The sequence below is a fragment of the Equus quagga genome, chromosome 7, assembly GCF_021613505.1.
Source record: "Equus quagga isolate Etosha38 chromosome 7, UCLA_HA_Equagga_1.0, whole genome shotgun sequence".
NCBI lineage: Eukaryota > Metazoa > Chordata > Mammalia > Perissodactyla > Equidae > Equus > Equus quagga.
In genome coordinates this window covers 23,928,686-23,956,187 of record NC_060273.1, presented here as the reverse complement: position 1 = coordinate 23,956,187, position 27,502 = coordinate 23,928,686, and the positions used below count along the sequence as shown (strand labels likewise).

The following is a 27,502-nucleotide window of genomic DNA, read 5'->3' as shown; positions in this document are numbered from 1 at the left end:
TTTTTTTTTTGAGAATGATTAGCCCTGAGCTAACATCCATACCTATCTTCCTCTATTTATATGTGGGACACCTACCGCAGCATGGCCTGCCAAGCGGTGCCATGTCTGCACCAGGGATCCAAACTGGGGAACCCTGGGGCACCAAAGCGGAACCTGCGAACTTAACCTCTGCACTACCCTAGAAAAAGTTTTTTTAAAAAAAGATGCTCATCATGTTAGTCACTCAGCAAACCCGTAGGGATGGCCCATTTGGTGCTAATGATACAAATGTGAATAATCCACACCTCCTACCCTGGCTAGTTCACAGCCTACTTGGGGAACCAGCTCTGGACATCAATAACCACAATACACTGGGTTTAGATTTGATGGAGCAGATAAGGGAATGACTAATGAGGCGGAGAGGCATTCCAAAGCCAGAGTAGTTTGAGCTGGGTTGGGGGAGAAGCATGCAAGGTCAAGTCTTCCAGGATGGCCTTTCAAGGAAGAGAGGCTAGTGCCTCTGAGGGCCCTACAATAAAATTGCTAAGCTCCAGGTTCTCCAAGGGGACTATATGCAGTCACCCAATGTTTCCTGTAGGAGCAGCTGAGTAGTCTGGAGTGAGGTCCTCTCCCAAAGGAAAGCTGCCCAGAAGGAGCCTGCACAATGAGATAATCCAGCCAACAAAGCTGGGCCAGTCAATGGCTGAAACTCCTGCTTGGCTTGTCCCCAATCAGGGCCTCACTGCAGCTTGCCTAGCTTGAAGCTGCCAACATTAAGGGTGACTTCCTGTTCTGCACTAGACTCTTCCTTAGTTATTTTGATGTATCAAGGGGGAAATTTCAGGGGAGAGAGACCAGGCAAGGTTTTCACTCTTCCGAGGCAGATAAGTCCTGTACAGCACTCAACCCTCAGCTGAAAATGGGTGTTGTCCATTGTCTGACAGTCCTGGCCCCCCAAGCTGGCAATGAGGATGGACACAGAAAGTTTGCCTATGGTCAAGGTTCTGAAGGAAACACTGGCAAAGTAGAGTGGGGATGTGATCCCTTCTTTACCATCCCGGGAGCAGAAATTATAGACTGTTGGTGACATGCAATCATGGGTTGTATTCCTGGGGAGACATAGGAATGAGGCAATCAAATGTGGTGGTTACAGATGTGGGCTCTGTTGCCAGACAGCCTGAGTTAAATCCAGGCTCTATCACTCACTAGCTATATGGCCTTAAGCAAGTTTCTTAACCTTTCCATATATGGGTTAACTCATCTGTAAAGCAATAATACTAGTGTTCTCTACCTTGCAGAGTTGTGCTTAGAATACCACATGGCAAGTGGGAAACATGGGGGGGTGAGAATGTTAACTATTATTATCCTACATTTCCAAAGCAAGGAAATAAGATTTTGAATGAAGAAAGCTTTAAGTATAAGGTAATATGTGGATGTCATCTAGTTCTCCTCATTGTAGATATGCTGTCCATCTTCTTGGGAAGATCATGGAGTCCTTCTTTACCTATCTTGTCTTGGAACAGTTGACATGAATTGAGTTAGAAGCTTTTAGTAATAGAACTTGTTACATGGCAGTGTGGGGCTGAGAAGGGGGCGTGGGGACAGGAACAAGAGGTCAGCCCCATAGGGGCATTTTTCTGGAGTCTCTGTGCATAGTACACAGAATAATGGCTCCCCAAAGATGTCTGCACCCTAATGCCCCAGAACCTGTGGATATGTTACCATACCTGGCCAAAGGGACTTTGCAGATGTGATTAAAGTTATGGACCTTGAGATGGGGAAACTATCCTAGATCATTTGGATGGGCCCAATCTAATCACATGAGTCCTTAAAAGAGGAGAATCTTTCCCAGCTGACATCAGTCAGAAAAAGGTGTGACTATTGAAGAATGGTCAGAGAGATACAACTTTGCTGGCTCTGGAGATGAAGGAAGGAAGCTATAGGCCAAGGAACATTCTACAGCCTCACCAACACCTTAATTTTTGCCCAGTAAGGTCTTCTAACCTAGAGAATTGTGAGGTAATGAATTTTTGGGGTTTTGTGTGGTAATTTGTTATAGCAGCGATAGAAAACTAATGTACTCCCATACAAGTCATTTGTTCAATGTAGACTGTCCTCCTGCTTATTCACTGTTCATAGTCAAGAAAGGCTGCTCTCCAGCTCTGCCCCCACCTTTTCTGCAGGAGGCTGAGTAGCTCTCAAATGGCTCCTAGACAGATCCAGGTGTCTCGAGGCATCGTGTGCACACACGTGCCTGAGGACACCCAGAGCTCTGGGCCCCTCTATGGTGGCTGACACTGACCTCTCCGCAGTGATGGCTGCCGTCTTACTGCAGCAGGGCAGGCTACTGTTTTTCCCAGGATCCAATGCTTGCCTCCTGCCTGACACCATTGCTGCAAATGCCTTGGGCTTCTTTAGTTTATTTTCATTCTCTGGCTGCTGGAGTCTGTGAGGCCAGGTGAGAGTGATACCGAACCTCTTAATCTCAGGTTCCTGTGCCGAGGAGCAGTAAGCCAATCACTGAGACATCAGTGCTTGGAGATGGAGAAAGGTTTATTCAAATTGGCCAAAACAAGAGGGCAGGAGGATAGGTTCTCTCAAATCCACCTTAGCAAAAGAAGAGAGCAGGGGGTTTTATAGAGCTAAGGGGCTTGGCAGGAGGAGTTTCAGAGAAACAAAGGGATATTCCCTGTTTCTTTCGCTCCAAATAAGCCCTTGGGCAATCTGACTTCTGGGCATCAGTGGCAGCTGGGGGCTGGATATCTGGTGATTGTAACTTGCTTGAAGGCATACCTTTTCTTCTGCATAACAACTTCATAAATTCTTGTGCCCCTTTAGTCACCCCCATGTTAAACAAGAAAACAGCAAATTGACAAGATTAACTTCTTTTCATCTATATCTGTGTTGGGAACAAGGTCAAAATGTAATCATGTTCTTATGGAATATTTACAGTAACCCTCAGGTACCCAGCTTCAAGAAGACAATCAGGATGACAGGGATTCTTGTCTCAAGACAAATGTCCTGCCAAGGATAATAGTTCCCTAAAAAGAGTTTACAACAGTGCCTGGCACACAGTAAACACTACATAAGAGAGCTTATTAAAAAATCCTACATATTTTATGTCTTTTGTCTAGTATAATTTGTATACCATAGAGATTAAGAATACAAATTCGAGGGTTAGACTGCTGGCCTTGGCTTGGATCCTTGTTCTACTACCTGCTAACTTTATGACCTGGAGCAGGTCACTTAACCTTCCAAGCACCTAATCTTCTAAATTTCCTTATATGTAAAATAGTGATAATTTTCTTTACCTCTTAGGAAGATTAAATGTGATAACAAACATGCAGTGGTTTTAAAACCTGTCGGCAAATTCTTTGGCACTCCTCCATCGGGGGTAGAGACTAACTCCCCCACTCCCTTTGAATATGAGCTGCCCTTAGTGACTCACTTCTAATGAATAGAAGGTGGCAGATGACACTGCATGACCACTGAGGCTGGGGCAGAAAAGGTATTACAGCTCCCACCTGGCGCTGTCTCTTAGGACATGGGTCTTTAGAGTCCTGAGTCACCCTGAAAGAAGCCCAGCTACCTTCCATCCACCCATGCTGGAAGGACCACATAGAGAGACCACACAGTTATACGGACTGTCATAGCTCCCAGCCACTTGACTCTTCCCAGCCCAGGCATCAGACATGTGACTGAGGAAGCCTTTAAATGGCCCTAGCCCACCCAGTTTATCTGACTGCAGCTGCATGAGAAACCCTAAGCCAGAACCTCCTAGATGAGCTCATTCAACCTCCAGAATGACCCAAGGTAATAATAATGATGACAGTTGTTTCACAGTTTGGGATGCTTTGTTACACAGCAATAGATAATTGATTTACACATAAAACACTGCACTTAAAAGCACTGAATAAATAGTTGTCCAAACCAGCATCATCCTGGGCCACAAGGGCTTCGTTTATTAATAATAGTAACTACCATTTACTGAGTACCTTGTATAAATCAGATGTAATACATATGCAATTTCTTCCTCACTCAATGCCCAGTGCATGGGTGTCATCATCCCCTTTTAACTGAAACTCTGAGGGATTAAGTAATTTACCTGAGGCCACACCCATGGAGTGATGTGGCTTAGATTCAACCCCTGGCTCCTCTGACTCTCAGAGCCTGTCACAGAGCATACTCACATTACCACAGTATGGTAACTGCCACTTGAGCTCTTCTTCTTCTTCTTCTTTTTTTTTTTTTTTTTGAGGAAGATTAGCCCTGAGCTAACATCTGCCACCAATCCTCCTCTTTTTGCTGAGGAAGGCTGCCCTGAGCTGACATCTGTGCCCATCTTCCTCCACTTTATATGTGGGACGCCTACCACAGCATGGCTTGCCAAGCAGTGCCCTGTCCACACCCGGGATCCCAACTGGCGAACCCCGGGCCGCCGAAGCAGAACGTGTGAACTTAACCACTGCACCACCGGGCTGGCCCCTCGCTTGAGCTCTTTTAAAGTGCTGCCAGTGGTGAGACCTCTCCCCAAGCTGGGTCACCAACAACTGTCTCCATTAAGAACTAACAGGGTCGAGGCTCTTGCTATCCCCTGCAGCAATCTTTCAGGCTGGCTTCTGTACACTCAGCACCATGTATGTCTAGTCAATCTTAATTCAGCAAATGGAGCTATGGCAAACCAGAGGCCTTGAGACTCCTTGTCCAACTTTTGTTTTCACCACAAGGCCTGAAATCAACTGTTTGTTGATTGTCATGTGACATTTAGTAATGATCCTATTAGCCAGTTATTCTTTTTTTTTCTTTTTTTTTTGAGGAACATTAGCCCTGAGCTAACTGCTGCCAATCCTCCTCATTTTGCTGAGGAAGACTGGCCCTGAGCTAACATCCATGCCCATCTTCCTCTACTTTATATGTGGGACGCCTACCACAGCATGGCTTGCCAAGTGGTGCCATGTCTGCACCTGGGATCTGAACTGGTGAACCCCAGGCTGCTGAAGTAGAACATGCGCACTTAGCCACTGCGCCACTGGGCCAGCCCCTAGCCAGTTATTCTTAACTTGACCCATCAGGTAATTAATTTCTGATAAATCAACCTCCCGGCATGATCCCCCAGTGGGTGTTATTGCTGCCCTGCACAGAACACGAGCTTCGTGGCCAGATTGCTGGGGTTCAATTCCCAGCTCAGCCACTTCCTAGCTGAGGGTTGTTGGGCAAGTCACTTAATCTCTCCCAAACTTGGTAATCAGTAGAATGACAATCTACTCAGTACTACTCGATAATCTAATCAGTAAAATGGGAGTAACTATAATGTTGACCACAAGGGGTGGTTGTGAGGAGTTAAGGAGATAATCCTTACGTAAAACGTTTAGCGTAGTGCCTCCTGGCGCATGGCTAGAGCTCAAGAAACATAAGCTATCACGTTATTCTGTTTATTGCTCTAGTTAAATGGAGAAAACACCTCAGCCTTCCTTTAATTTTTGTCCTTAACTTTTTCTCCTTTCCTCAGGCAGGAGCCAGAGCTTGGGATTTCCTAGGATGATGCTCTGGAGGTATGAGGAGGTAAGAGCTTCTGTCCTTCCTCTTTGTCTCCCCCTTCTCCTGGGAGCACAGTTGTTATTGTCAATGATAGCAATGACAGAGCACTTATTGAGTGCTGATTATGTAGGTGCCAGATGTAGTGCTGAGGTTTTAAATATATTATTAACTCAGATTCTCACAACAAATCATACAAGTTAGGTATTTTTACTCATTTATTCATTTTTTTCATTTAATAAATACTTATTGTGTTCCTTCAATGTTCTTGGTGCTTAGAATACATTAAAGAACAAAGCAGACAGAATTCCCTGCTCACATTCTAGTGTGCAGGGACAATTGCAAATCAGCAAATAGATGACAAATATAGTATGACAGAGAATGGTAAGTGCTATGGAGAAAATAAAGGCGAGAAATCAGAGAGAGGAGGAGGAACAAATTGCTCCTTTAAACAAGGCTATCGAGGAAAGTCCTCACATTGCGGGAAAGTGACATGTGAGCAGAGACACAAAGAAGGTGAGGGAGTGAGACATGGGGAGACTTGGGGCAACATTCCAGACAAGGAGAACAGCAAAAAGTATGAAGACTCCAAGGCAGGAACATGCCTGGATGCTTGAAGAACACAGGGAGTCAGTGTGGCTGGAGTAGAGAGTGACTGAGTGACAGCAGAGTCAAAAGAGAAGAGGATAGAGAGATACGGAAGGAGGGATAAGGACAGGTCACTGAGTTCCAGGTCACTGGAAGGATGCTGGATTTCTCTCTAAATGAAACAGAGAGAGCCACAGGAGAGTGTTGAGCAAAGATATGGCATGATCTTACTTAAATTTTAAATGGATCCCTCTGGCTCCTGTGTTGAGAAGAGACTGTAGAAGGGTAAGGGTATAAGCAGAGACACTAATGAGAAGGCTGTTGTGATTAATAGTCTAAGCAAAAGATGATGGTGGTTTAGTCCAGGATGAAGCAGTGGAGGTGAGAAAAAGATTCTGAATATATTTTGATGTAGATCCAACAGGACTATGTGACTGATTGGATTTGGGTGTGTGGGAAAACAGGGTCGAAGATGACTCCAAGATTTATGGCCTGAGCAACTAGATGGATGGCGTTGCCATATACTGTCATGGGAAGGACAAAATGAGGACCATGTTTGGGGAGCAGATCAGGGGTTCAGTTTGGACATGTTGAGTTTTAGATATCTTTTAAACATCTAAGGAAAAAGATCAAATAGGCATTTGGATCTATAGGTTTCCCCTCATTTTACACTAAGTGACAGAGTTGGGATTTAAACCAAGGTAAGTTCAACTCTACCCCTCTTACCTTTTCTTTGTTAAATATCTGCCACCAGACTTTTGCTTCTGGCCAAGATGGAGTAAGGTGGACCTGATTTACCATCCCACATGAAACAACCAAAAATAAAAAATAAAAAAGACAAAATACAGGGGCTGGCCCAGTGGTACAGTGGTTAAGTTCATGTGCTCCATTTTGGTGGCCTGGGGTTTGCAGGTTTGGATCCCGGGTGCAGACCTAGGACTACTTGTCAAGCCACGCTGTGGTGGCATCCCACATAAAATGCACAGATGTTAGCTCAGCAACAATCTTCTTCAAGCAAAAAGAGGAAGATTGGCAACAGATGTTAGTCAGGGCCAATCTTCCTCACACACACACACACAAAAGACAAAATACATGAAACAGGTTTCCAGTGAAGGATAGTGATTTCCGAGGAACAGGAAACAAAAGAGGTGAGTCCTATAAACATTCAGCTTACTACTTTGAGAAAGTTCCCAGGATATGATGCAAAGAAGGGGAAGTGAGGCAGAGTCTGACAGACTCCCTGAGTTGAAAAGACAAAGTGGAGAGCCTTGAGAGACATAGGCCTCTAGATTTTATAAAACAGACTAACAGAGAGGAGAGAACTATACAGAGCGAGGACTCTGACAATCTACAGAGGGTCCCCCTCAAGTATTCAGTGGATTACTGATCAATGCATGCCTATGAGGAAACTATCTGAGTATGGATTCATACTCAAGCATCCAGGGGAATAGGGCCTATTCTCACCAGCCAGACTGGGAAAACTCATAATTCACTGGGTACAGTATTCAGGAAGGTCTTCCTGAATTAGTGGGGAATAATTAGTGCTAGACTGAGCATTGCTCCGACCTGTCTAAGAAATAGTGAAAGCAAAACCCAAAAGGATCAAATTGTTTCCAAGTAACCTAACTGCATCTCACAGCAAAGCTCAAGTTTTAGAGGCATACAAAAATATCCAACACTTAACAAGATAATGTCTAGAATCCAATCAAAAATTAGTAGACCTGTAAAGAGGCAAGAAAATATGACCCATAATGAGGAGATTAAAAATCAGAGAAAGACATTAAAATAATTCTTATAACTGTATTCCATGTGTTCAAAAAATTAAGTAGAGGACTTGAATAGACATTTCTCCAAAGATAATATAGAAATGGCCAATAAGCATATGAAAAGATATTCAACATTACTAGTCATCAGAGCAATGCAAATCAAAACCACAATGAGCTATCACCTCACACCCATTAGGATGGCTACTATCAAAAAACCTAGAAAACAACAAATTTGGTGGGGATATGGAACAGTTGGAATCCTTGTGCACACTTGGTGGGATTGTAAAATGGTATAACTGCTATGGAAGACAGTATGGCAGTTCCTCAAAAAATTAAAAATAGAACTACCATGTGATCCAGCAGTCCCATTTCTGGGTATACATCTGAAAGAACTGAAAACAGGGTCTCACAGACATGTTTTCACACCAATGTTCATAGCCGCTATTCACAACAGCCAAGAGATGGAAGTGGAAGTCCACTGACGGATAAATGGGTAAAAAAAAATGTGGTATAGACATACAACAATGGGTTAGTCAGGGTTCTCCAGAAAAAACAGCACCAATAAGATTGATATACTAGAAGCTTTATTAAAGGAATTGGCTTATGCAGATATGGAGGCCAAGAAGTCCCACAAACTGCCTTCTGCAAGCTAGAGAACCAGGAAAGCCAGTGGTGTGATTCAGTCCACTTCCAAAGGTCTGAGAGCCATGGAGCTCATGGTGTAACTCCTGATCTGAGTCTGAAAGCCCAAGAACCAAGAGTGCCAAAAGAAGATAGATGTCTTAACTCAAGCAGAGAGAGAATTAATTCATCTTTCCTCCACCTTTTTGTTCCATTTGGGCACTCAACAGATTGGATGATGCCCACTCACATTGGGGAGGTCCATTTGCTTTGCTTAGTTCACTGATTCAAATGCTAATCTCTTCCAGAGACACCCTCACAGAGGCACCCAGAAATAATGTTTTACCAGTTATCTGGGCGTTCCTTACCCCAGTCAAGTTGAAACATAAAGTTAACTATCACAATGGAATAATATATGTGACCTTAAAAAGGAAGGAAATTCTGTCACATGCTATGACATGAGTGAATCTTGAGGACATTATGCTAAGTGAAATAAGCCAGTCACAAAAGGAAAAATAATGTGTGATTCCACTTACATGAGATATCTAAACTAGTCAAATTCAGCAGCCAGCCCCATGGCTGAGTGATTAAAGTTCTGCATGCTCCACTTTGGTGGCCCAGGTTTGCAGGTTCAGATCCTGGGTGCAGACCTACTCCACTTATCAGCCATGCGGTGGAGCATCCCACATGCAAGGTAGAGGAAGGTTGGCACAGATGTTAGCTCAGGGCTAATCTTCCTCAAGCAAAAAAAGGAGAAGGATTGGCAACAGGTGTTAGCTCAGGAAGAATCTTCCTCACAAAATAAATAAATAAATAAAAAATGAAGTAGTCAAATTCATATATATAGAAAGTAGAATGGTGATTACCAGGGGCTGGGGACAGCAGGCAAAGGGGAGTTGTTGATTAGTAGATATAGTTTCAGTTCTGACAGATGAAAAAGTTCTAGAAATCTGTTTCACAACAATACTTAACACTACTAAACTGTCTGCTTAAAAATGCTTAAGATGGTAAATTTCATGTGTTTTTCTACCATAATAAAAAGTTAACATACCCTAGAATTTCTATATGGTTACAAGTTAAAATATTATGAAAATGATAATAAAATTATCACCTTGTAAAAAAAAGTTAAGTAGAGACATGGAAGATATAAAAAAAAAGGCTCAAACCAGACTTTTAGAGATGAAAACAGCAAGATTTTAGATACTGCATTGGATTGACATTGTAGAGGAAAATATTGTAGCAGATTAGACATTGTAGAGGAAAAGATTAGTGAATTAAAGGTATAGAAATAGGGATTATAGGGGCTGGCCCAGTGGCACAGAGGTTAGATCCTGGGTACAGACATGGCATCGCTTGGTGAGCCATGCTGTGGCAGGCATCCCACATATAAGGTAGAGGAAGATGGGCATGGATGTTAGCTCAGGGCCAGTCTTCCTCAGCAAAAAGGGGAGGATTGGCAGTAAATGTTAGCTCAGGGCTAATCTTCCTAAAAAGAAAAAAAATGAATGAAATAGGAATTATCCAAAATGAAACACAGAAAGAAAAAGAATCAAGAGAAATGAAAAGAGCATCAATGCACTATGGGACACTTCAAGCATATGTACAAATAATTGAAGTCTCCAAAAAAGAGGAGGAAGAGGGGGATAGAAAAAATATTTTAATATTAAAATTATATTAACAGAAAATTATAAGCCTAGAGCTATTTAATAATTTTGCTATTTATGTGTGACTATTAATAGATAATAATTAAAGGACAAAAAATCATGGCATGTAAAAAAATTATAAATCCACATATCCAAGACGCTCCACACTCTCTAGTACAAGAAAAATGAAGAAAACTGCACGAAGGCACATCATAATCAAATTGCTCAAAATCAGTAATGAGGAGAAAATCTTAAAAGCAGCTAGAGAAAAAAAAAGATATGTTGTATATAGAGGTACAAAGATAAGGATGACAGATTTCTCATCAGAAATAATGCAAGTAAGAAGAGAGTGGAACAACACCTTTAAAATACTGGGAAAAAATGTCAACTTAGAATTCTATATATGGAAACAATATCTCTCAAAACACAGATGAAATAAAGACATCTTCAGATATACAAAAGCTGAAAGGATTCATCACCAGTAGACCTGCACTACAAGGAAATGTTAAGGAAATGCATCAGGCAGAAGGAAAATGGTGGCATACAGAAATCAGGATTTACATGAAGAGATAAAGAACACAGGAAATAATAACTACATAGGTAAATATATAAGATTTTTTAATTGCTATTTAAATCTGTAGAAACATAATTGACTGCTTAAACAAAAATAATAATAAACTAGGAATAGAAGGGAACTTCCTCAACTCAATAAAGGGCATCTATGAAAACCCCACTGTAGTAGACTGAATTGTATCCTCCAGAAAAATAAGTTCAAGTCCTAATCCCCATTGGATTGGTGGGCGCCAAATCCAACGACTGGTGTCTTCATAAGAGAAAGGAGAGGGAGATTTGGATACAAAGACACAGAGGAGACACAGGGACGAAGGCTGTGTGAAGATGAAGACAGAGATCAGAGTGATGCAGCCAGAGTCAAAGAATGCCAAGGATTGCTGGGAGTCACTAGAAGCTGAAAGAGGCAAGGATGGCTTATTCCCTGGAAACTTCAGAAGGAGCATGGCCATACGGACACTTTGATTTCAGACTTCTAGCCTCCAGAACTGTGAGAGAATAAATTTCTGTTGGTTTAGGCCACCCAGTTTGTGGTTCTTTGCTATGGCTATCCTAGGAAACTAATATATGTACATCTAACATCATGGTGAACATGGTGAACATAATGGTGAAAGACTGAATGCTTTCCCCCTGAGATTAGGAACAAGACAAAGACGTCCACTCTCACCATTTCTATTCAAAAATTTACTAGCCATAGCAATTAGGCAAGAAAAAGAAACAAAGTCATTCAGATTGGAAAGGAAGAATTTAAATTATCTATATTTTCAGATGACATGCTATTTTATGTAGAAAATCATAAAGAATCCACTAAAAAACTACTAAACAAGTTCAGCAAGATTGCAGGATATAAGATCAATATATAGGAAACAACTGTATTTCTGTACACTAGCCGTGAAGAGTTGTGAAATGAAATCAAGAAAACAATTTCACTTATAATAGAGACAGTAGTGCAAGACTTGTGCCCAGAAAACTACAAAACATTATTGAAGGAAATTAAAGAGGTTCTAATTAAAGACATCTCATGTTCATGACTGGAAGACTTAATATTTTTAAACTATCAATACTTTCCAAATTGATCTACGGACTCAACAAAATCCCTATAGAAATTCCAGCTGATTTGTTTGCAAAAATTGACAAGTTGATTGTAAATTCATATGGGAATGCAAAGGACTCAGAATGGCCAAAACAATTTTGAAAAAGAAGAAAACAGTTGAAGGACCCACACTTTCCAAGTTCAAAGCTTACTACAGTGCTACAGTAATCAAGATAGTATGGTACTGGCATAAGGATAGACATATAGATAAATGGAATAGAATTCAGTATTGAGAAATAAAGTCTTACATTTAGGTCAATTGAGTTTTAGACAAGGGTGCCAAGACAATTCAATGGGCGAAGGAATAGCCTTTTCAACAAATGGTGCTAAGGTAACTGCATATCTACATGGAAAAGAATGAAATTGGATGCCTACCTCAGACCATACAGAAAAATTAACTGTAAATTAACATGAGTAAATCTTCATGACTTTGGGGTAGGTAATATTTTCTTAGATATGACACCAAAAGTATAAGCAACAAAAGAAAAAATAGATAAATTGGACTTCATTAAGATTAAAAACATTTGTGCTGCAAACAATACAATCAAGAAAGTGAAAAGATAATCCATAGAATGGCAAAAAAAATATTTGCAGATCATGCATCATATGTCTGGTAAGGGACTTGTATCAGCAAATTAAAAACTTTTGCTCTAATAAAGATGGTGTTAAGAGAAAGAAAAGACAATCCACAGACTAGGTGAAAATCTTTGCAAAGCATATATCTGGATGAAAGATTTGTATCTAGAACATATAAAGAACTCTTGAAACACAACAATAAGCAAACAACTCAGTTTAAAAAGGGCAAAAAATTTGAACAGACACCTCACCAAAGAAGATACATGGATGGCAAATAAGCACATGAAAAGATGTTCAGCATTAGTCATTAGGGAAATGCAAATTAAAACAATAGTGAGATACCATTATGTACCTATAAGAGTGACTAAAAGTAAGTAGATTGACCATTCTAAGTGTTGCCAAGGATGTGCAGAACTGGAACTCTCATACACTGCTGGTGGGAAAAATAAAACTGTACCACCACTTTGAAAAACTATTTGGTAATTTCCTAAAAAGTTAAACATACATCTACCATAAGATCCAGCCATTCTACTCCTAGGTATTTACCCAAGGGAAATGAAAGCATATGTCTCTAGAAAGACTTAGACTTGCATGTTTTATTTGTAATAACCAAAAATTGGAAGCAACCCAAATGTCCGTCAACAGGCAGTTGGATAAACAAATTGAGTATATGTGTACAATGGAATACTATTTATAAATAAAAAGGAATGAATTATTGATATGTTTAATAGCATTGATAAATCTTAAAATAATTATGCTGAGTAAGAAAAGCCAGAGAAAAAAGATTATATATATAAAATTCCATATATATATATGGATATATAGATATAGGTAAATCTAGAAAACTAATCTATGGTTCCAAGAAGCAGATCAATGTTTTCTTGGGGATGAATGGAGAGAAGTAGAAAGAAGAGAATATAAAGAGGCACAAGGATACTTTTGGGTATGATGGATACATTCACTGTCTTGATTATGGTGTGGCTTCATGGGGGTATGTATATATCAAAATATATCAAATTGTATACTTTAAATATTTGTATATCAATTATATTATATTATTGTATATCAATTATATCTCATAAAGCTGATATATTGATCATATATATGTACATACATACACATAAACATGTGTATATCCAGGTTTGTTAGAGTTTTAACAGTGGGACTATGAGCATTTTTCAACACTTGGAAATTTTCAGACATACCCACTTCAACTACTATAGACATTTTGCAAATCTTCTATCTTACCCATCTCATTCCCTTTTGTTGTTTTTGTTGTTGGAGTATTTTTAAATAAACCCCAGATAGCATGTCACTTCACCTGAAAATTCTTCAATATGTGTCTCTGCAAGGTAGGAACTTTTAAAAAACATAACCCCATGCCATTATTTATTGTAGGTATTTTCTAAAGTGAACGTGAATGGCTTTTGTAATATATATATATATATATATATTTTATTGAGGTAACATTGGTTTATAACCATTATAAAAATTTCAGGTGTACATCATTATATTTTGATTTCTGTGTAGACTACATCATGTTCACCAACCCAAAGACTAATTACCATCCGTCATCATACATATATGCCCTTTCGTAGCCACCCCTGACACAGGAAGGGTTAATAATCACTGGAAAAGGCTTGCAACAAACTGTGACCCGGAGGTGAGAAGGCCGGTTAGCCAATGATGGGTAAGACCTCCAGTGGGAGGCAACCTAAGCCAGGCATCGGTCGCCCGGGGGCACAGATGGAGACACAATATTGGGAGCAGGAGGGGCCGTTGCCTAGGAGGCCTTGCATGCTCCGAGATAAAATATACGAGCGCGGCAATAACATGATAATATCAAAACAGAGGCCAAGGGAGGGCTCCTTGAGAAATCACTAAGAATTCTTGGCATTCGCTAATTACATTGTCCAGAACATCTGTGTATGTTTAACAGCTGTAAGCTATGTATATATTGAAACGCTGGTTATAATAAACTCAGAGTGGCCATCAGCCCTCTCCGCATCTATCCTGATGTGTACATCGGATTGCGACACCGACACCTTTCACTCCTTTTACCCTCCCCACTCCCCGCTTCCCCTCTGGTAACCACCAATCTGATCTCTATATCTATGTGGTTGTTTGTTGTTGTATAGTATATTTTTATTGAAATTTTTCTTGAGACAATTTTAGATTGACAAGCAGTTGTAAGAAATAATACAGGGCTATCCCTTTATACTCTTCCCAGTTTCTTCCAGTGGTAACATTTTGCAAAACTATTGTATAACATCACAACCAGGATATTGACATTGTTGCAATCCACTGATCTTATTCAGATTTCTCCATTTCACCTGTCCTCTTCTTATGTGCGTCTGTATGTGTATTAAATTCTACACAGTTTAATCACCTGTGTAGGTTTGTGTATCCATCACCACAGTCAAGATGCCAAACAGTTCCAACACCACAATGATCCCTCATGTTGCCCTTTTAGAATTGCCTTCCCCATTATCCCTAATCCTTGGCACCCATTACCATGTCCACCATTTAGAAAAGTTATTGCATGTATCAATAGTTCACTTCTTTTTATTGTTGAGTTGTATTCCATGGTGTATATTTATAATATAATACATTTTTGAGTCTTTTTTTTTTTTTAAAGATTGGCACCTGAGCTAACAACTGTTGCCAATCTTCGTTTTTTTCAGCTTTTTCTCCTCAAATCCTCCCAGTATATAGTTGTATATTTTAGTTGTGAATCCTTCCAGTTGTGGCATGTGGGACGTGGCCTCAATGTGGCCTGACAAGCGGCACCATGTCCGCGCCCAGGATCCGAACCAGTGAAACCCTGGGCCACTGAAGCTGAACGCGCGAACTTAACCACTCGGCCATGGGGCCGGCCCCTAAGGGTCATTTTTTTTTTTTTTTTTTTTTGAGGAACATTAGCCCTGAGCTAACTGCTGCCAATCCTCCTCATTTTGCTGAGGAAGATTGGCCCTGAGCTAACATCCATGCCCATCTTCCTCTACTTTATATGTGGGACGCCTACCACAGCATGGCGTGCCAAGAGGTGCCATGTCTGCACTGGGGATCTGAAACAGCCATCCCTGGGCCGCTGAAGTGGAATGTGCGAACTTAACCATTGCACCACCAGGCTGGCCCCAGAGTCATTTTTAAATACAAAAATTATTATCATCATTCTGCTGCTTTCAAAGGGCACCAATAATTTAATTTATTTTGCAGTTGCTGTGTGGCATGTTCTATAAATATCAATTAAGTCAAGTTGGTTGATGATGTTGTTTAGATCTTCTATATCTTTCCTGATTTTTTTGTATACAGATTCTGTCAATTACAGAGATAGGGAAGTTAATATCTCCAATTATAATTTTGGGGTTATTTATTTATGTCTTTAGTTTCTTCATCTTTGCTTCCTATATTTTGAAGCTGTGTTATTAGAAGCATATCCATTTAGGATTGTTAGCTCTTAATGATAAAGTGACCCTTTTATCATTATATAATGATCTTTTTTCCTCTGGTGATATTTCTTGCCTTAAAGTTTACTTTGTCTGATATGAATATATCCATTCCAAATTTCTTATGATTAGTATTTACATGGTATATCTTTTCCATCACTTAACTTTTAACTTGTCTGTGTCTTTATATTTCAAGTGGACTTTTCTTAGATAGCCTATAGTTGGATCTTACTTTTGTTATGCATTTTGACAACCTCTGCCCTTTTAAAAAAACAAAAAAGATTGGCACCTGAGCCAACATCTGTTGCCAATCTTTTTTTTTTTTCTTTTTCTCTTCTCCCCAAAGCCCCCCAGTACATAGTTGTATATTCTAGTTGTAGGTCCTTCTGGTTGTGCTATGTGGGATGCCTCCTCAGCATGGCTCGATGAGTAATGCTAGGTCTGCACCCAGGATCTGAACCAGCCAAACCCTGGGCTGCTGAAGTGGAGTGCACAAACTTAATGACTTGGCCATGAGACCAGCACCAACCTTTCCCTTTAATTGGAGTATTTAACTAATTTACATTTAATGTAATTATTGATATAGTTTTTTAAGCCTATCATCTTGCTAGTTTTTTCTATCTGTACTTGTGTCCTTTATTCCTGACTTCTTTTGGATTGAGAACATTTTAATATTCCATTTTGTCTCCTCCATTGGGTTTTTAGATGTACCTGTTTTTTTGTTGTGTTGGTTTTTTAAAGATTTTATTTTTTTCCTTTTTCTCCCCAAAGACCCCCAGCACATAGTTGTATACTCTTAGTTGTGGGTCCTTCTAGTTGTGGCATGTGGGACGCTGCCTCAGCGTGGTCTGATGAGCAGTGCCATGTCTGCGCCCAGGATTCGAACCAACGAAACACTGGGCCGCCTGCAGTGGAGTGCGTGAACTTAACCACTCGGCCACGGGGCCAGCCCCTAGATGTACCTGTTTTTTAGTGGTTGCTCTAAGGACTACAATATGAATCCTTAACCTGTCCCAGTTGGCCCTGAATTAATATTATACTTTTTCATGTATACTGTAAGAACCTTACAACAGTATAATTTCATTAGTATCCTCTTCCACTTTGTTATAAAACTAACAATACGTTGTTATTATTTTTAGTTTAAATAGTCATTTGCCTTTCAAGAAATTAAGATAAGAGGTAACTATACATAGTTATCTTTTCTGGTGCTCTTTATCCTTTCCTGTAGACCCAAGCTTCCATTTGATGTCATTCCCTTCAGCTTGAAGAACTTCCTTAGCATTTCTTGTAGTCTGGGTCTCCTGGCAATGAATTTGGGCACTTGTCATTTAACAAGGCTTGAGAATTTGATTCAATCCCAGCTACCGTTACAGGGTTCAGACAACCCTAGCAATTCCCCAGGAATGGACTCACCCCAGTGAGTGAATTTCACAACCCCAGAAGCCTCATCCTGGCAGTGTGGAGGGGAACTGTTGCCAGATTTATTTTTCTAAAAAAAAAGTTTGGTTCCCCCAATTTTAAAATCTGTTGGCTCCCTACGACCTACAGGACCAAGACCCAAAACCAAACCCTTTCCCTTGACATCGAAGCCCTTCACAATCTTTTCTTTTTAATTTATTTTTTCTTGCAGTAACATTGGATTATAATTTTCAAATGTACATTGTAATACACTTTGAATTCTGTGTAGATGCCCTTCACAATCTTGCCCCAACCTACTTCCTACCTTTCCTCCCCACCCCTATCTAGGAGGCCCTAACCCTGTGTTACAGCCATTCTAACGGTTTCTTGTTCTCCAAGCAGGACATTGACATTCTGGCCTCCCAGCTTTTGCCCAGCTTCTCTCGTGTTTGTTGAATGAATGAATGATCCGGCATGCCTTTTCACCTTATTTATCTCGTGTGCCCGCCAGGCCTGGCCCGATGTCTTCGTCTCTACCTCTAGCCCGAGTCTCCAGTGCCCGGTGCGGGGCCCGCTGCCGCCGAGGCACCACCCTCACTGTCCCCACTCCTGCCCTGGAGCGGCTCGGCCCAAAGTCCCCCTGGAGACAGCCCCGCCCAGGGCCGGAGTTGGAGGGCGGAGGCAACGCCCACCTCGCCGGCCGCCTGGGATTGGCGGGGCCGCCGCCAGGAGGCGGGGACAGAGCCAGGCCGCTGCTGACGCACTCCGGGCCAGAAAAGCCCGGCCGGGTGGCTGGCGGGAGACGACTGCACGCCGGGCGGTGGTAAGTGTACCGCGGCGGGAAGAGCGGGACAGGGGGACGCAGGGAGCGCCGAGGACCGTGGCGCGCTGGGCGCTGCCCACGTCCGCCTCCCCGTGGGCTGCGCTCCGCCCAGCGCCGTGCCCAGCCCGGAGCCCGTGCCTCCCGGGGGCCGGGAAGGTCGTCAGTCCCATCTTGTCTTCCAGACGCGGAGGACCGAGGCTCCCGGAAGACGAGGAACCACCCAACATGGCATCAGAGGTGAGTGGAACCTCGGGGACGCCAGTCCTCCGAGACTCCAAACGAGGGGGAGGGGCGCCCCGGGCCCCTGCGCACGTGATTTCCCCATGCCGGACCTGCTGCCGCCGCCCTTCTGGCAACTGTCCTCGCTGGCTCCCGGCGGTGGGTACCCTCTGGCGCACCTGCCAGAGCCCGGAAGAGGTGTTTGCCCAGACTTCCCGGTGTACCTATCATCTCTACTTTCCCCCCTCTCCCCCTCCCCAGATGGCCTGTGTGGCAAACTCACCAACCCTCCCTGCTGGGGAAGGTGGCCCTGACCTGACCTGACCTGACCTGACCGTGCTCCTGGCTGGGGCGGGAGAGGTGCTGCCCACTCATTCAGGCCCCTCACCTTTTCCTTCCTTCTTCCCCCGTGTCCTCCGGTTAGTCCCCACCCCGTGCCCCTCTCCTGTTGTGGCAGTTGTCCCTGTGCAGCAGAGTCCATGTGACTCTGTGTAGAAAGAGCCAGGAGGCAGGGGACCATGCCCCAGTGGCCCCAGTGCCCTGTGACTTCCTGTCTCTTCCTTAGAGCCAGAGGAGTCCTGGTTCTCTTCCTGACCACTGAGTGGCAGGAGTCCAAGGCAAAAGTTTCTTTCCTTGGGCTTCAGTTGATTTATCTAGCAAATGGGGATAATGATACCTATCTGTAAGGTACTGAATCATGAGGTTGTTGCTTTGAACCCTTCAGGTGAAAGAGGCTGTTTGCTTGATGCCAGTGAAGGGAACCCTGGATCTGAGAAGCAGGAGGTCTGGGTTCCAGTCCCTTCTGGCCCTGATTAGCTGGCGAGTCATTTCTTCTCTCTGGGCCTCAGTTTGTTCATCTGAAAAAACAGGATGAGAATGCTGGCTCTGCTAGCTTCTGGGTCGTGGTGGAGGGCCGGGGCAGGGCTTGGACTTTGGAGCTGAACAGGCTTGGTTTCTGAAGCAGTCACTCAACCTTCCTGAACCTCTCTCCTCATTTATGAAGTAGGGGTAACAGTGCCCACCAGAGGAGGGTGTGATAGCATACGTAGAATGCCTTGCACAGGGCCAGGCAATAGCAGGTGCACAGTAAGCCGTGGCTAATGATACTACCAGTAGCAACACTGGTATTTCCCTTGTGCATTCTAAATTGACTGTTGCTCATTCATCCCAGCTCAACCCAAGGCCCGTGCTCCTTTGCCCCAAAGGGATCATTCTGGCCCAGATGTGCCCTGACTTGGAGCAGAGCCCTCTCCCGCTACATTGGGCCTCCCCTCTCCTCAGTGTCCAGGTCGTGGCACCTCATTGTGACATCCTCCTGGGGTGGGAGCTTGGCCCCAAGGCAGAGTGGGTTGCTTTCAGGAGACCAAGGGGCCAGGTGACCTCTTCTTGCCCCAGGCCATCCTGTGGGTTGGCACTAATTGGTTTGGCTGCAGCCGGCTTGTTAAGTAATTGTTATTACTAAGAACCCAGGCAGGCAGTCCAGGGGCCTGTTGCAAGAGGCAGTGCCAGGCCCTGGCTGAGGGGCAGCCTGGCTCCCAATCCTGACTGGCTGGTCCTAGTCCTCTGGCCCCTTGGTCAGGACCGGGGCCCCACGTCGGGGCTTGCTGCAGATCTAGGGTTGTTGGGGCAGCAGGGCGGTAACGGGTCGTACAGCTCAGAAAGATGAGGGGGGTGGAGGCTGCGTCTGCAGGGCGGAGTCCTCTGAGAGCCAAGGCTCTTGGGCACTGAGGGATCAGCTCACAGCCTGGGGCCCGAGCCTGGTGGCGGCCTCCTGTGGTGCACACAGGAACCAAGCTAAGGCACACCCTGACTCTGGCAGTCCTCAGCCCCTTCCTTAGTAACGCCTAAAGTTTACTGAGTCCTTGTTGAGTGCCAGGCACTGTGCTGTGTATGTACTTAGCAAATTGTATCTAATCGAATGCTATCAGATGGGTACTGTTATTATCCCTATTTTATAGAAAGGCAACTCTGAGGCTTAGAGAGATTATGTCATATGCCCACGGTCAGGTGGCTAACAGTGGTCTGGGACATTGCAAGGGGACAGAGGAGGCTATCTGTCCCCAGTGGCCATTATAAATCCCCTCTCCACAGAAAAGATGCCAGTGAAGTAACATGGCCACATCTACCCTGGCACACTCTCCTCCCAGTCCTTGGCACTCTAGGTGCTTGGACTGTTTCTCAGGTGTTTGGTACCCCCTGCCCCATCTGGCCTATGCCCTGGCCTATGCCCTCTTTCAAAATAGAAGCGACTGTGTCATCCCTCTGCCCTTGGCTCCTGGGGGGCAGAGAGTCACCTAGTGACCTCCTAGAAGGCCAGTGATAGGGTATGTGTCAGGGGTGCTCTCCCAAGGAGTGGTGGGGGTTGGAACTTTAGGCCCCACTCCAAGCTGTGGGAGGGAGATGCAGGTAACTTGAGCCTGATGGGGCCCCTCAGGTGCCTCATTGCCTGTCCCTACAGCAGAAATTCAGGACAGCAGAGAGGCCCTAGTGGAATGTGGGGTTTAGAGCGTAGGTTCTGACTTCAGACTGCTAGGCTACAGTCCTGGCTTTGCCACCCCCAGTGAGGGCAAGCTACATAACTGCTCTGTGCCTCGGTTTCCCCCTCACTGTAGTGGAGTAGTATTGGTACCTACTTCAGAGGGTTGCTGTCAGTGCATGCCAAGCATTTAGAATGATGCCTGACACAGAGTAGGAATGCAATATATGTTAGCCAGTATTATCATTATCATTGGTACATCAGAGCTGGATTCTAGAGTGACTTCTCACCTTGGTCAGTGACAGGAAAGGGACCAGAAGTTCTGCTTTGGTCTCAGGGGTGCCTTGTACCCTGCCACCATCTCCCTAGAGCAGTGTCATGTTGGGGGCAAGAACCTTAATTTCAGTGTCCAGCCATGTTCCCACACACCCTCCCTGAGTGATTTCAGGCAAGTTCCTGACCCTTTCTGAGCCTCAATTTCCTTATCTAGCCAATGGGAATAATCCTGCCCACTGCCATCAGACTTGATAACTCTCCTGAGGGCCTTTTGCAAGAGGCACTCTTCTCAAGTGGAGGGAGGAGATTAATTGTTCCTGCTTTCCTGGCCAGAGCGGGAAGCTGTGGGGTGGCCGGTTTGTGGGCACGGTGGACCCCATCATGGAGAAGTTCAACTCATCCATCACCTATGACCGGCACCTGTGGGAGGTGGACGTGCAGGGCAGCAAGGCCTACAGCCGGGGCCTGGAGAAGGCGGGCCTCCTCACCAAGGCTGAGGTGGACCAGATACTCCATGGCCTAGACAAGGTACTCTTCACACCCCAAGGCCCACCCTAGGGCACCTCCCTATGGCCCTGGCTCCCACCAAATCCCTGAGCGCAGGTTTCCTTGTCATCCCAAGCCTGTCATTTCCCTTTGTGGTGATTAAACACCTAGAAAGGTACCCTTTAACCATGTGCTGTGCTCACCATCTCTCTTCATCCTTTAATGCCCCCTAGGCCCCGTGGCTCATAGGCAAAAGTGTGCTGGGCTTGAGATGCTCCCTCAGGGGTGGGGGCTACACAGGCCCCTTCTCTGGAGCACTCCTAGGACTCAGCTCCTATACAGGGACAGTCAGTGATCAGGTGACGGAGGGACTAGAGCCAGGATCCCCTTGGCTGCCAATGCCTGCCCGCTGACCCCCAGGGTTGCTGCCATCTGCTACAGGTGGCTGAGGAGTGGGCCCAGGACACCTTCAAACTAAACCCCAATGATGAGGACATCCACACGGCCAATGAGCGGCGTCTGAAGGTACGACTCCCACCTCCCCGCCGGCCTCCCCTCTCTGCCTCACCCTGGGCCACTTTGAACATAGCGCCATCATTCTGTTCCCCTCATCACTGGCAGAGTACAGGCAAGACATCAGAACAGGAGGCCTCATCTAAGATGGCAGAGACTTGGGCAAGACCAGGGGGCCCTAGGGCAGGGAGGGAGGGCCACATGGCTGGGGAGGAAGCACGCTCTGCCTGGGCTGACCCCACCCTCCACCCCCAGGAGCTCATCGGAGAAACCGCAGGGAAGCTGCATACAGGACGAAGTCGAAACGACCAGGTGCCATGAGCCCCTCTGCCCCCCACCCTGTGCCTTCCCAACCTTGGGGAGCCTAGGCAGCAGAGTTAGGGCTCAGCACATCTGCCTCCCTAAGTGCCACTTCCTCCTCCCCGTAGGTGGTCACAGACCTCAGGTTGTGGATGCGGCAGAACTGCTGGACGCTCTCTGCCCTCCTCTGGGGGCTCATCAGAACGATGGTGGATCGGGCAGAGGCGTGAGTCCCCTGGGGACACCCCAGTGGCAGAGAGGGCCATGAGGGTAGCCAGGATCTCCTTACGCCTGAGACAGGCAGCCTGAACACCAGACCTAGATGACAGGTGATGAGGGTTGAAGAGTCAGGCCTTGGTGTACAGGGGAGGTCCAAGAACTCCTGCACTGAGTGAGGCAGAGCAGCCAGGAGTGGGGCCTTTTTGGAATTGTCCCCTACCCCCATGCCAGCCTAGCTCAGCAGGCAGGGCAGGCTCACCCTTTGGGGATTCAGAGGCAGGAGGCCAAGGTACTAGGCAGATGCCCTGAAGCCTGAGGAAAGGGGCCGGCTGTGCCTAGGGCATCAGAGTCATTCCTCAGCTGGTCTGTGCCCCACGTCCCCCATCCCCACCCAGCATGGTTGGCAAAGGACAGAGCCAAAGGCCACCTTTGCTGGCTTCACCCCAAGCTTTGGTTTCTGTGACCTGACTGCTGAGAAGTCCCTATGTGGTGTCAGAGAGATGGTTCACCCCTCCTCTTCCCCAACTCCCAGTGACCCCAGTTTCATGGCCCTTACCACCTGGGGGAAAACAAGGGCACAAGTTCTGTCACCTGGGAGGCTGGGAAGAGTAGGAGCGACTGCTGCTGAGCACAGTGTTTCTTTTTTGGGGTTTTGAAAATGTTCTCAAATAGACACGATGATGGTTTTACACTAATGTATACACTTTAAATGGGTGAATTATATTTCAGTAAAGCTATTTATTAAAAACAAACAAACCAGAACCATCACCCACAGCACCTCTGCCCTGCCTACTTTAAAGTGCCCCCAGCTATTTTGGGGTCCTCGGGAGCTTCTCGTGTGCTCACAAACTCGGACTCCCACTGCCTCCTTCCCTGCTCTGGCCCTGCTCAGATCAGCTGCTGAGGTGCAGAGGCCCAAGCTGAGGGTGTAACCTTGCCTGATCCTGGCCAAAGCCTCGCCCCCTGGAGGCCCCATGGCCCTGGCCCGGTCCTGGAATCACAGTGCCCCACTCTGTGACGTGTTTGTCCCAAGGAGATGGTTTGGTCCCCCATGAAGGCAGATCTTTGGTAGGCCTGCCCTGCTCTTCCCTGGAGGGGTCCAGGCCTACAGGGTCCTGGGTGTCACAGGCAGGCCTCACCTGAACCTCCTGAGTCCCTCAGGCCCCTTGCCCCTACTCTTATCCCACAGGGAACGTGACATCCTCTTCCCAGGGTACACACACCTACAGAGGGCTCAGCCCATCCGCTGGAGCCATTGGATCCTGAGGTGAGTGAGGTGAGGTACAGGGGCTGTGATGGATGGGAGGGACCAGGCAGTCCTGACCCTCCAGCCCCTTGCCTTCCCACAGCCATGCCGTGGCACTGACCAGAGACTCTGAGAGGCTGCTGGAGGTGCAGAAGCGGATCAACGTCCTGCCCCTGGGGAGGTGAGTGAGGCCCCAGTGCTCCAAGGGTGGGAGGTTGGAGGTTGCTGCCACATAGTTAGCATGGCCCTTGGGGGTCAACAGAAGTGGGGGAGCCAGGAAGGACAGGGGGACAGAAAGCCAGGTAACTGGCCTGCCTGTTCAGGGTTCTTGCTACACAAGTGGGAGGGGGACCCTGCATGGACCTTCACCTCTCTCTAAGATGCAGACAACCAAGCTAGCTAGTGTGTCAGGGCAGGGCCAGAGCTCTCCAAAGAGGCTCCAGAGAGGCCAGCCAGCTGCCCACAGCTTGCCCTGTCCCCCGCATGGGAACAAGTGTCTGGCACCCAAGCTGACTGGGCCGAAGCCCTGGCAGCCAGGGTCCTGCCCTGGGTGTGCATGTGTCTGTGTGCCAGGGCCTGCCTGCTGGGAGCCCTGGTCACTCAGAACCCATGTCCCTGCAGCGGGGCCATTGCAGGCAATCCTCTGGGTGTGGACCGGGAGCTGCTCCGAGCAGGTGAGGCGCCTTGCCCCTCCACCCTGGGGAAATCACCCTCAGCACCAGCCATGTCCCACAGACACATACTTAGAGAGGGCAGGAGTCTGGATAAAACCTTCGTTTATTATGGACGCTGAAGCTGGAGAGGCAAGAGAAGGCCCATGGAGGGGTGCATGGTGCTGGGGAGACTCAGGGCTCCAGCTGCCTTCCTGGGACCTGTCCAAGAGACCTCCCCCCACTTCCTGCCACTACCTACTGTTTCTCCCTGAAAGGGGGCTGGGAGGGTGGCTGGGCCCCTGGTTTGGGTAGAGGAGGCCCCTCCTTGCCCTCCAGCCCAACCCTGTTGCCTTCCCGTCTGCCCCTCTTCCAGAACTGAACTTTGGGGCTATCACTCTCAACAGCATGGATGCTACCAGTGAGCGAGACTTTGTGGGTGAGTCCTGGGGCCAGCGTGCTCAGCCTCCAGGCCCCTGCACTGTCTCTCACCTTTGTCCCCCAGCCCTGGCTCCTCTCCAGCCTCCTCCCACCCCTTTATAGTCCACCTGGAGCTTCTCCAGGCTGAATGAGGAAGAGAGGCCTGGTGACCAGAAAGCCTGCTCTCCCTTCCATCCCACAAGCTGAGTTCCTGTTCTGGGCTTCACTGTGCATGACCCATCTTAGCAGGATGGCTGAGGATCTCATCCTCTACAGCACCAAGGAATTCAGCTTTGTGCAGCTCTCAGATGCGTACAGGTAAGGCTGCCCCCTGCCCTGCTCCAGCTCTGCACCCACCAGCATGGCTTCCTTCTTCCCCACCCCACCCCCTGTGCAGACCTGGACTGTGTGCTGCTGGACATGCCCCACCCTAACCAGCAGACCAGACAAGGGGAAGGGGAGCCCCTTCAGCGCCAGCATCTCTGTTCCCAGCACTGGAAGCAGCCTGATGCCCCAGAAGAAAAACCCAGATAGCCTGGAGCTGATCCGGAGCAAGGCGGGGCGAGTGTTTGGGCGGGTGAGCAGGGCAGGGAGTGAGGGCAAGGCCTCTGGGTTGACCTGGAGGGTCCTGAGAGAACTTTCAGGACGGGCTCCGAGGTCCAGCCTCCTGAGCCTCACTCTTCCCTCAGTGTGCTGGGCTCCTGATGACACTGAAAGGACTTCCGAGCACCTACAACAAGGACTTACAGGTGTGAGGCTGAGGGTGGTGGACCCACCTGTATATATGTCACACAGCAGTTCTCAGGGCCCTGGCATGCCCCAGTAGGGGCCCACAGAATTGCTATCTCCCATCCTGTGCACCCAGTCCTTGACTGCCCTGAGAGCACTCTCCTTGCCCTCAGTGTAGGGTGTGCAAGGTGCTGAGTGTTCCCAGTGATGCCTCAGTGGAGGTGGGGCTACTGGGCCCTCATCTCTTGCCATTTGCCTCCTAGGAGGACAAGGAAGCCGTGTTTGAAGTGTCAGACACCATGAGCGCCGTCCTCCAAGTGGCCACTGGTATCATCTCTACACTGCAGGCAAGTCATTCCTATTCTCCCTTAGGCCCCTAAATTCTGGAGTGGGCATGCCAGGAGGGGGATCTTGAGAGGAAGTGAGGGTGGGTAGTCCAGAAGACCTGGGGCAGGGGGAGAGAGGTATGTGCTTGTGCTTGTCCCTGCCCCTGGGAATGGGGAAGGGACAAAGCTTAAGGTGCTGCAGTAGAATGGAAGTGGATTAGACTTGAGGGGTCCCATCAACTGGCCCGAACAGATTTCTTTTTTAAACATTTATTCTGGGAAATTTCAGTATACAACAGTTGCGAGAATGTATAATGAATCGCCATATTTATACGTTGAATCTGGCTTCAACAATAATCAGCACATGGCCATCCTTGCTTCGGCTATCTCCAGCCACTCCTCTCCTCCGTCCCCCCGTTATTTTTAAGCAAATCCTCATCATGATGTCATTTCATTCCTAGAGAGTTTAGGGTGTGTCTCTAAAGCAGTGGTCCTCAAAGTGGGGTCCCAGGACCAGCAGCACCAGCACACCTGAGAACTTGATAGAAATGAGATCCTGGGTCCCATTCCAGGACTACTGAATCAGAGACTCTGGGGGTTGTCATAAATCCTCTAGGTGATTCTGATGCGTGCTAAAGATAAGGACTCTGAAAAAGTAAAGGCAACCCAGTAGCACACCTAAAAATTCTCAATATTTGTAAAAAGGTGGCTCAAGCAGAGAGAGCAGAACAGGGTGGGTAAGAGCAGATCTGCCCTAGGCAGGGGACATCCTGGCTGAGGGGTAGGCCTGGTGCCTGGGGCTGGCAGCTTCAGGTCCCAGAATCCCTAGGACTCACCCTGCCCCCGGCCTGCATCCCGCAGATTCATCCTGAGAACATGGCACGGGCTCTTAGTCCTGACATGCTGGCCACTGACCTTGCCTACTACCTGGTCCGCAAAGGGGTAAGTGTGGGGTGGCTAGGGTGGAGAGGTGAGGGGAGGAGGATGTTCCCAGGTCAGGGGTGGGGGTATCAGGGAGGGTGTGGGCAGAACAGGGAACAAAGGAAGCCGGCATCAGTGCCCCCCTCTGCCCCGGTGCCCACAGATGCCATTCCGCCAGGCCCACGAGGCCTCTGGCAAAGCCGTGTTCATGGCTGAGACCAAGGGGGTTGCCCTTAACCAGCTGTCGCTGCAGGAGCTACAGACCATCAGGTGCGGTCCCTCCCCTCCCTCTGCTGCCTCCCAGTAGGCAAGCCTGGGCTCCTGAGGCCGGGGTGGCCCAGCTGCCCTGGTCCATCTCCTCCTTTACCCCCAGCCCCCTGTTCTCGGGTGACGTGAGCCACGTTTGGGACTACGGGCACAGCGTTGAGCAGTATGCTGCCCTGGGTGGCACAGCGCGCTCCAGTGTTGACTGGCAGATCAGCCAGGTGCGAGCACTGCTGCGGGCACAGCAGGCCTAGAGCCCTCCCCACCACACCCTGAATAAAGTGGGCCCAAGAGGAGGCTGCTGCGTGTTTCCTGCCTAGCCCGTCCCTTCAGCTGTGGTGTTTCCGGAATCTGTTGAGCAGGCAGTGGGGGCATCGAGGAAGTGGAAAAACGGGGCAAGGATGGTGAGAGTTACT

The 27,502-nt window shown here is 46.8% G+C and overlaps 1 protein-coding gene across 2 annotated transcripts; it reads left to right on the top strand.

The window, feature by feature from the left end:
• Positions 1-17,953: 17,953 nt before the first annotated feature.
• ASL (argininosuccinate lyase) lies at positions 17,954-27,382 on the top strand. Of its 2 annotated transcripts, XM_046667658.1 has the most exons (17): positions 17,954-18,041; positions 18,224-18,278; positions 21,346-21,540; positions 21,940-22,023; positions 22,267-22,323; positions 22,440-22,537; positions 23,720-23,797; positions 23,880-23,957; positions 24,398-24,450; positions 24,803-24,865; positions 25,050-25,164; positions 25,339-25,423; positions 25,536-25,595; positions 25,839-25,922; positions 26,763-26,843; positions 26,986-27,092; positions 27,196-27,382. In XM_046667658.1, exons 2-17 carry the CDS (start codon positions 18,267-18,269, stop codon positions 27,338-27,340), a joined length of 1,395 nt encoding a protein of 464 aa, XP_046523614.1. In that variant the 5' UTR covers positions 17,954-18,041; positions 18,224-18,266; the 3' UTR covers positions 27,341-27,382. The 2 variants fall into 2 exon arrangements, with proteins under 2 accessions (XP_046523614.1, XP_046523615.1); XM_046667659.1 differs by lacking the exon at positions 17,954-18,041 and having other exon boundaries at positions 18,067-18,278.
• The last annotated feature ends 120 nt before the right edge of the window (positions 27,383-27,502 follow it).

What these genes read in the sequence shown, in the direction of transcription:
- ASL (XM_046667658.1), top strand. An exon ending in TGGAGCCATTGGATCCTGAG is followed by an intron (nt 23,798 to 23,879) that starts GTGAGTGAGGTG and finishes GCCTTCCCACAG; the next exon opens with CCATGCCGTGGCACTGACCA. An exon ending in CGGGGCGAGTGTTTGGGCGG is followed by an intron (nt 25,424 to 25,535) that starts GTGAGCAGGGCA and finishes CTCTTCCCTCAG; the next exon opens with TGTGCTGGGCTCCTGATGAC.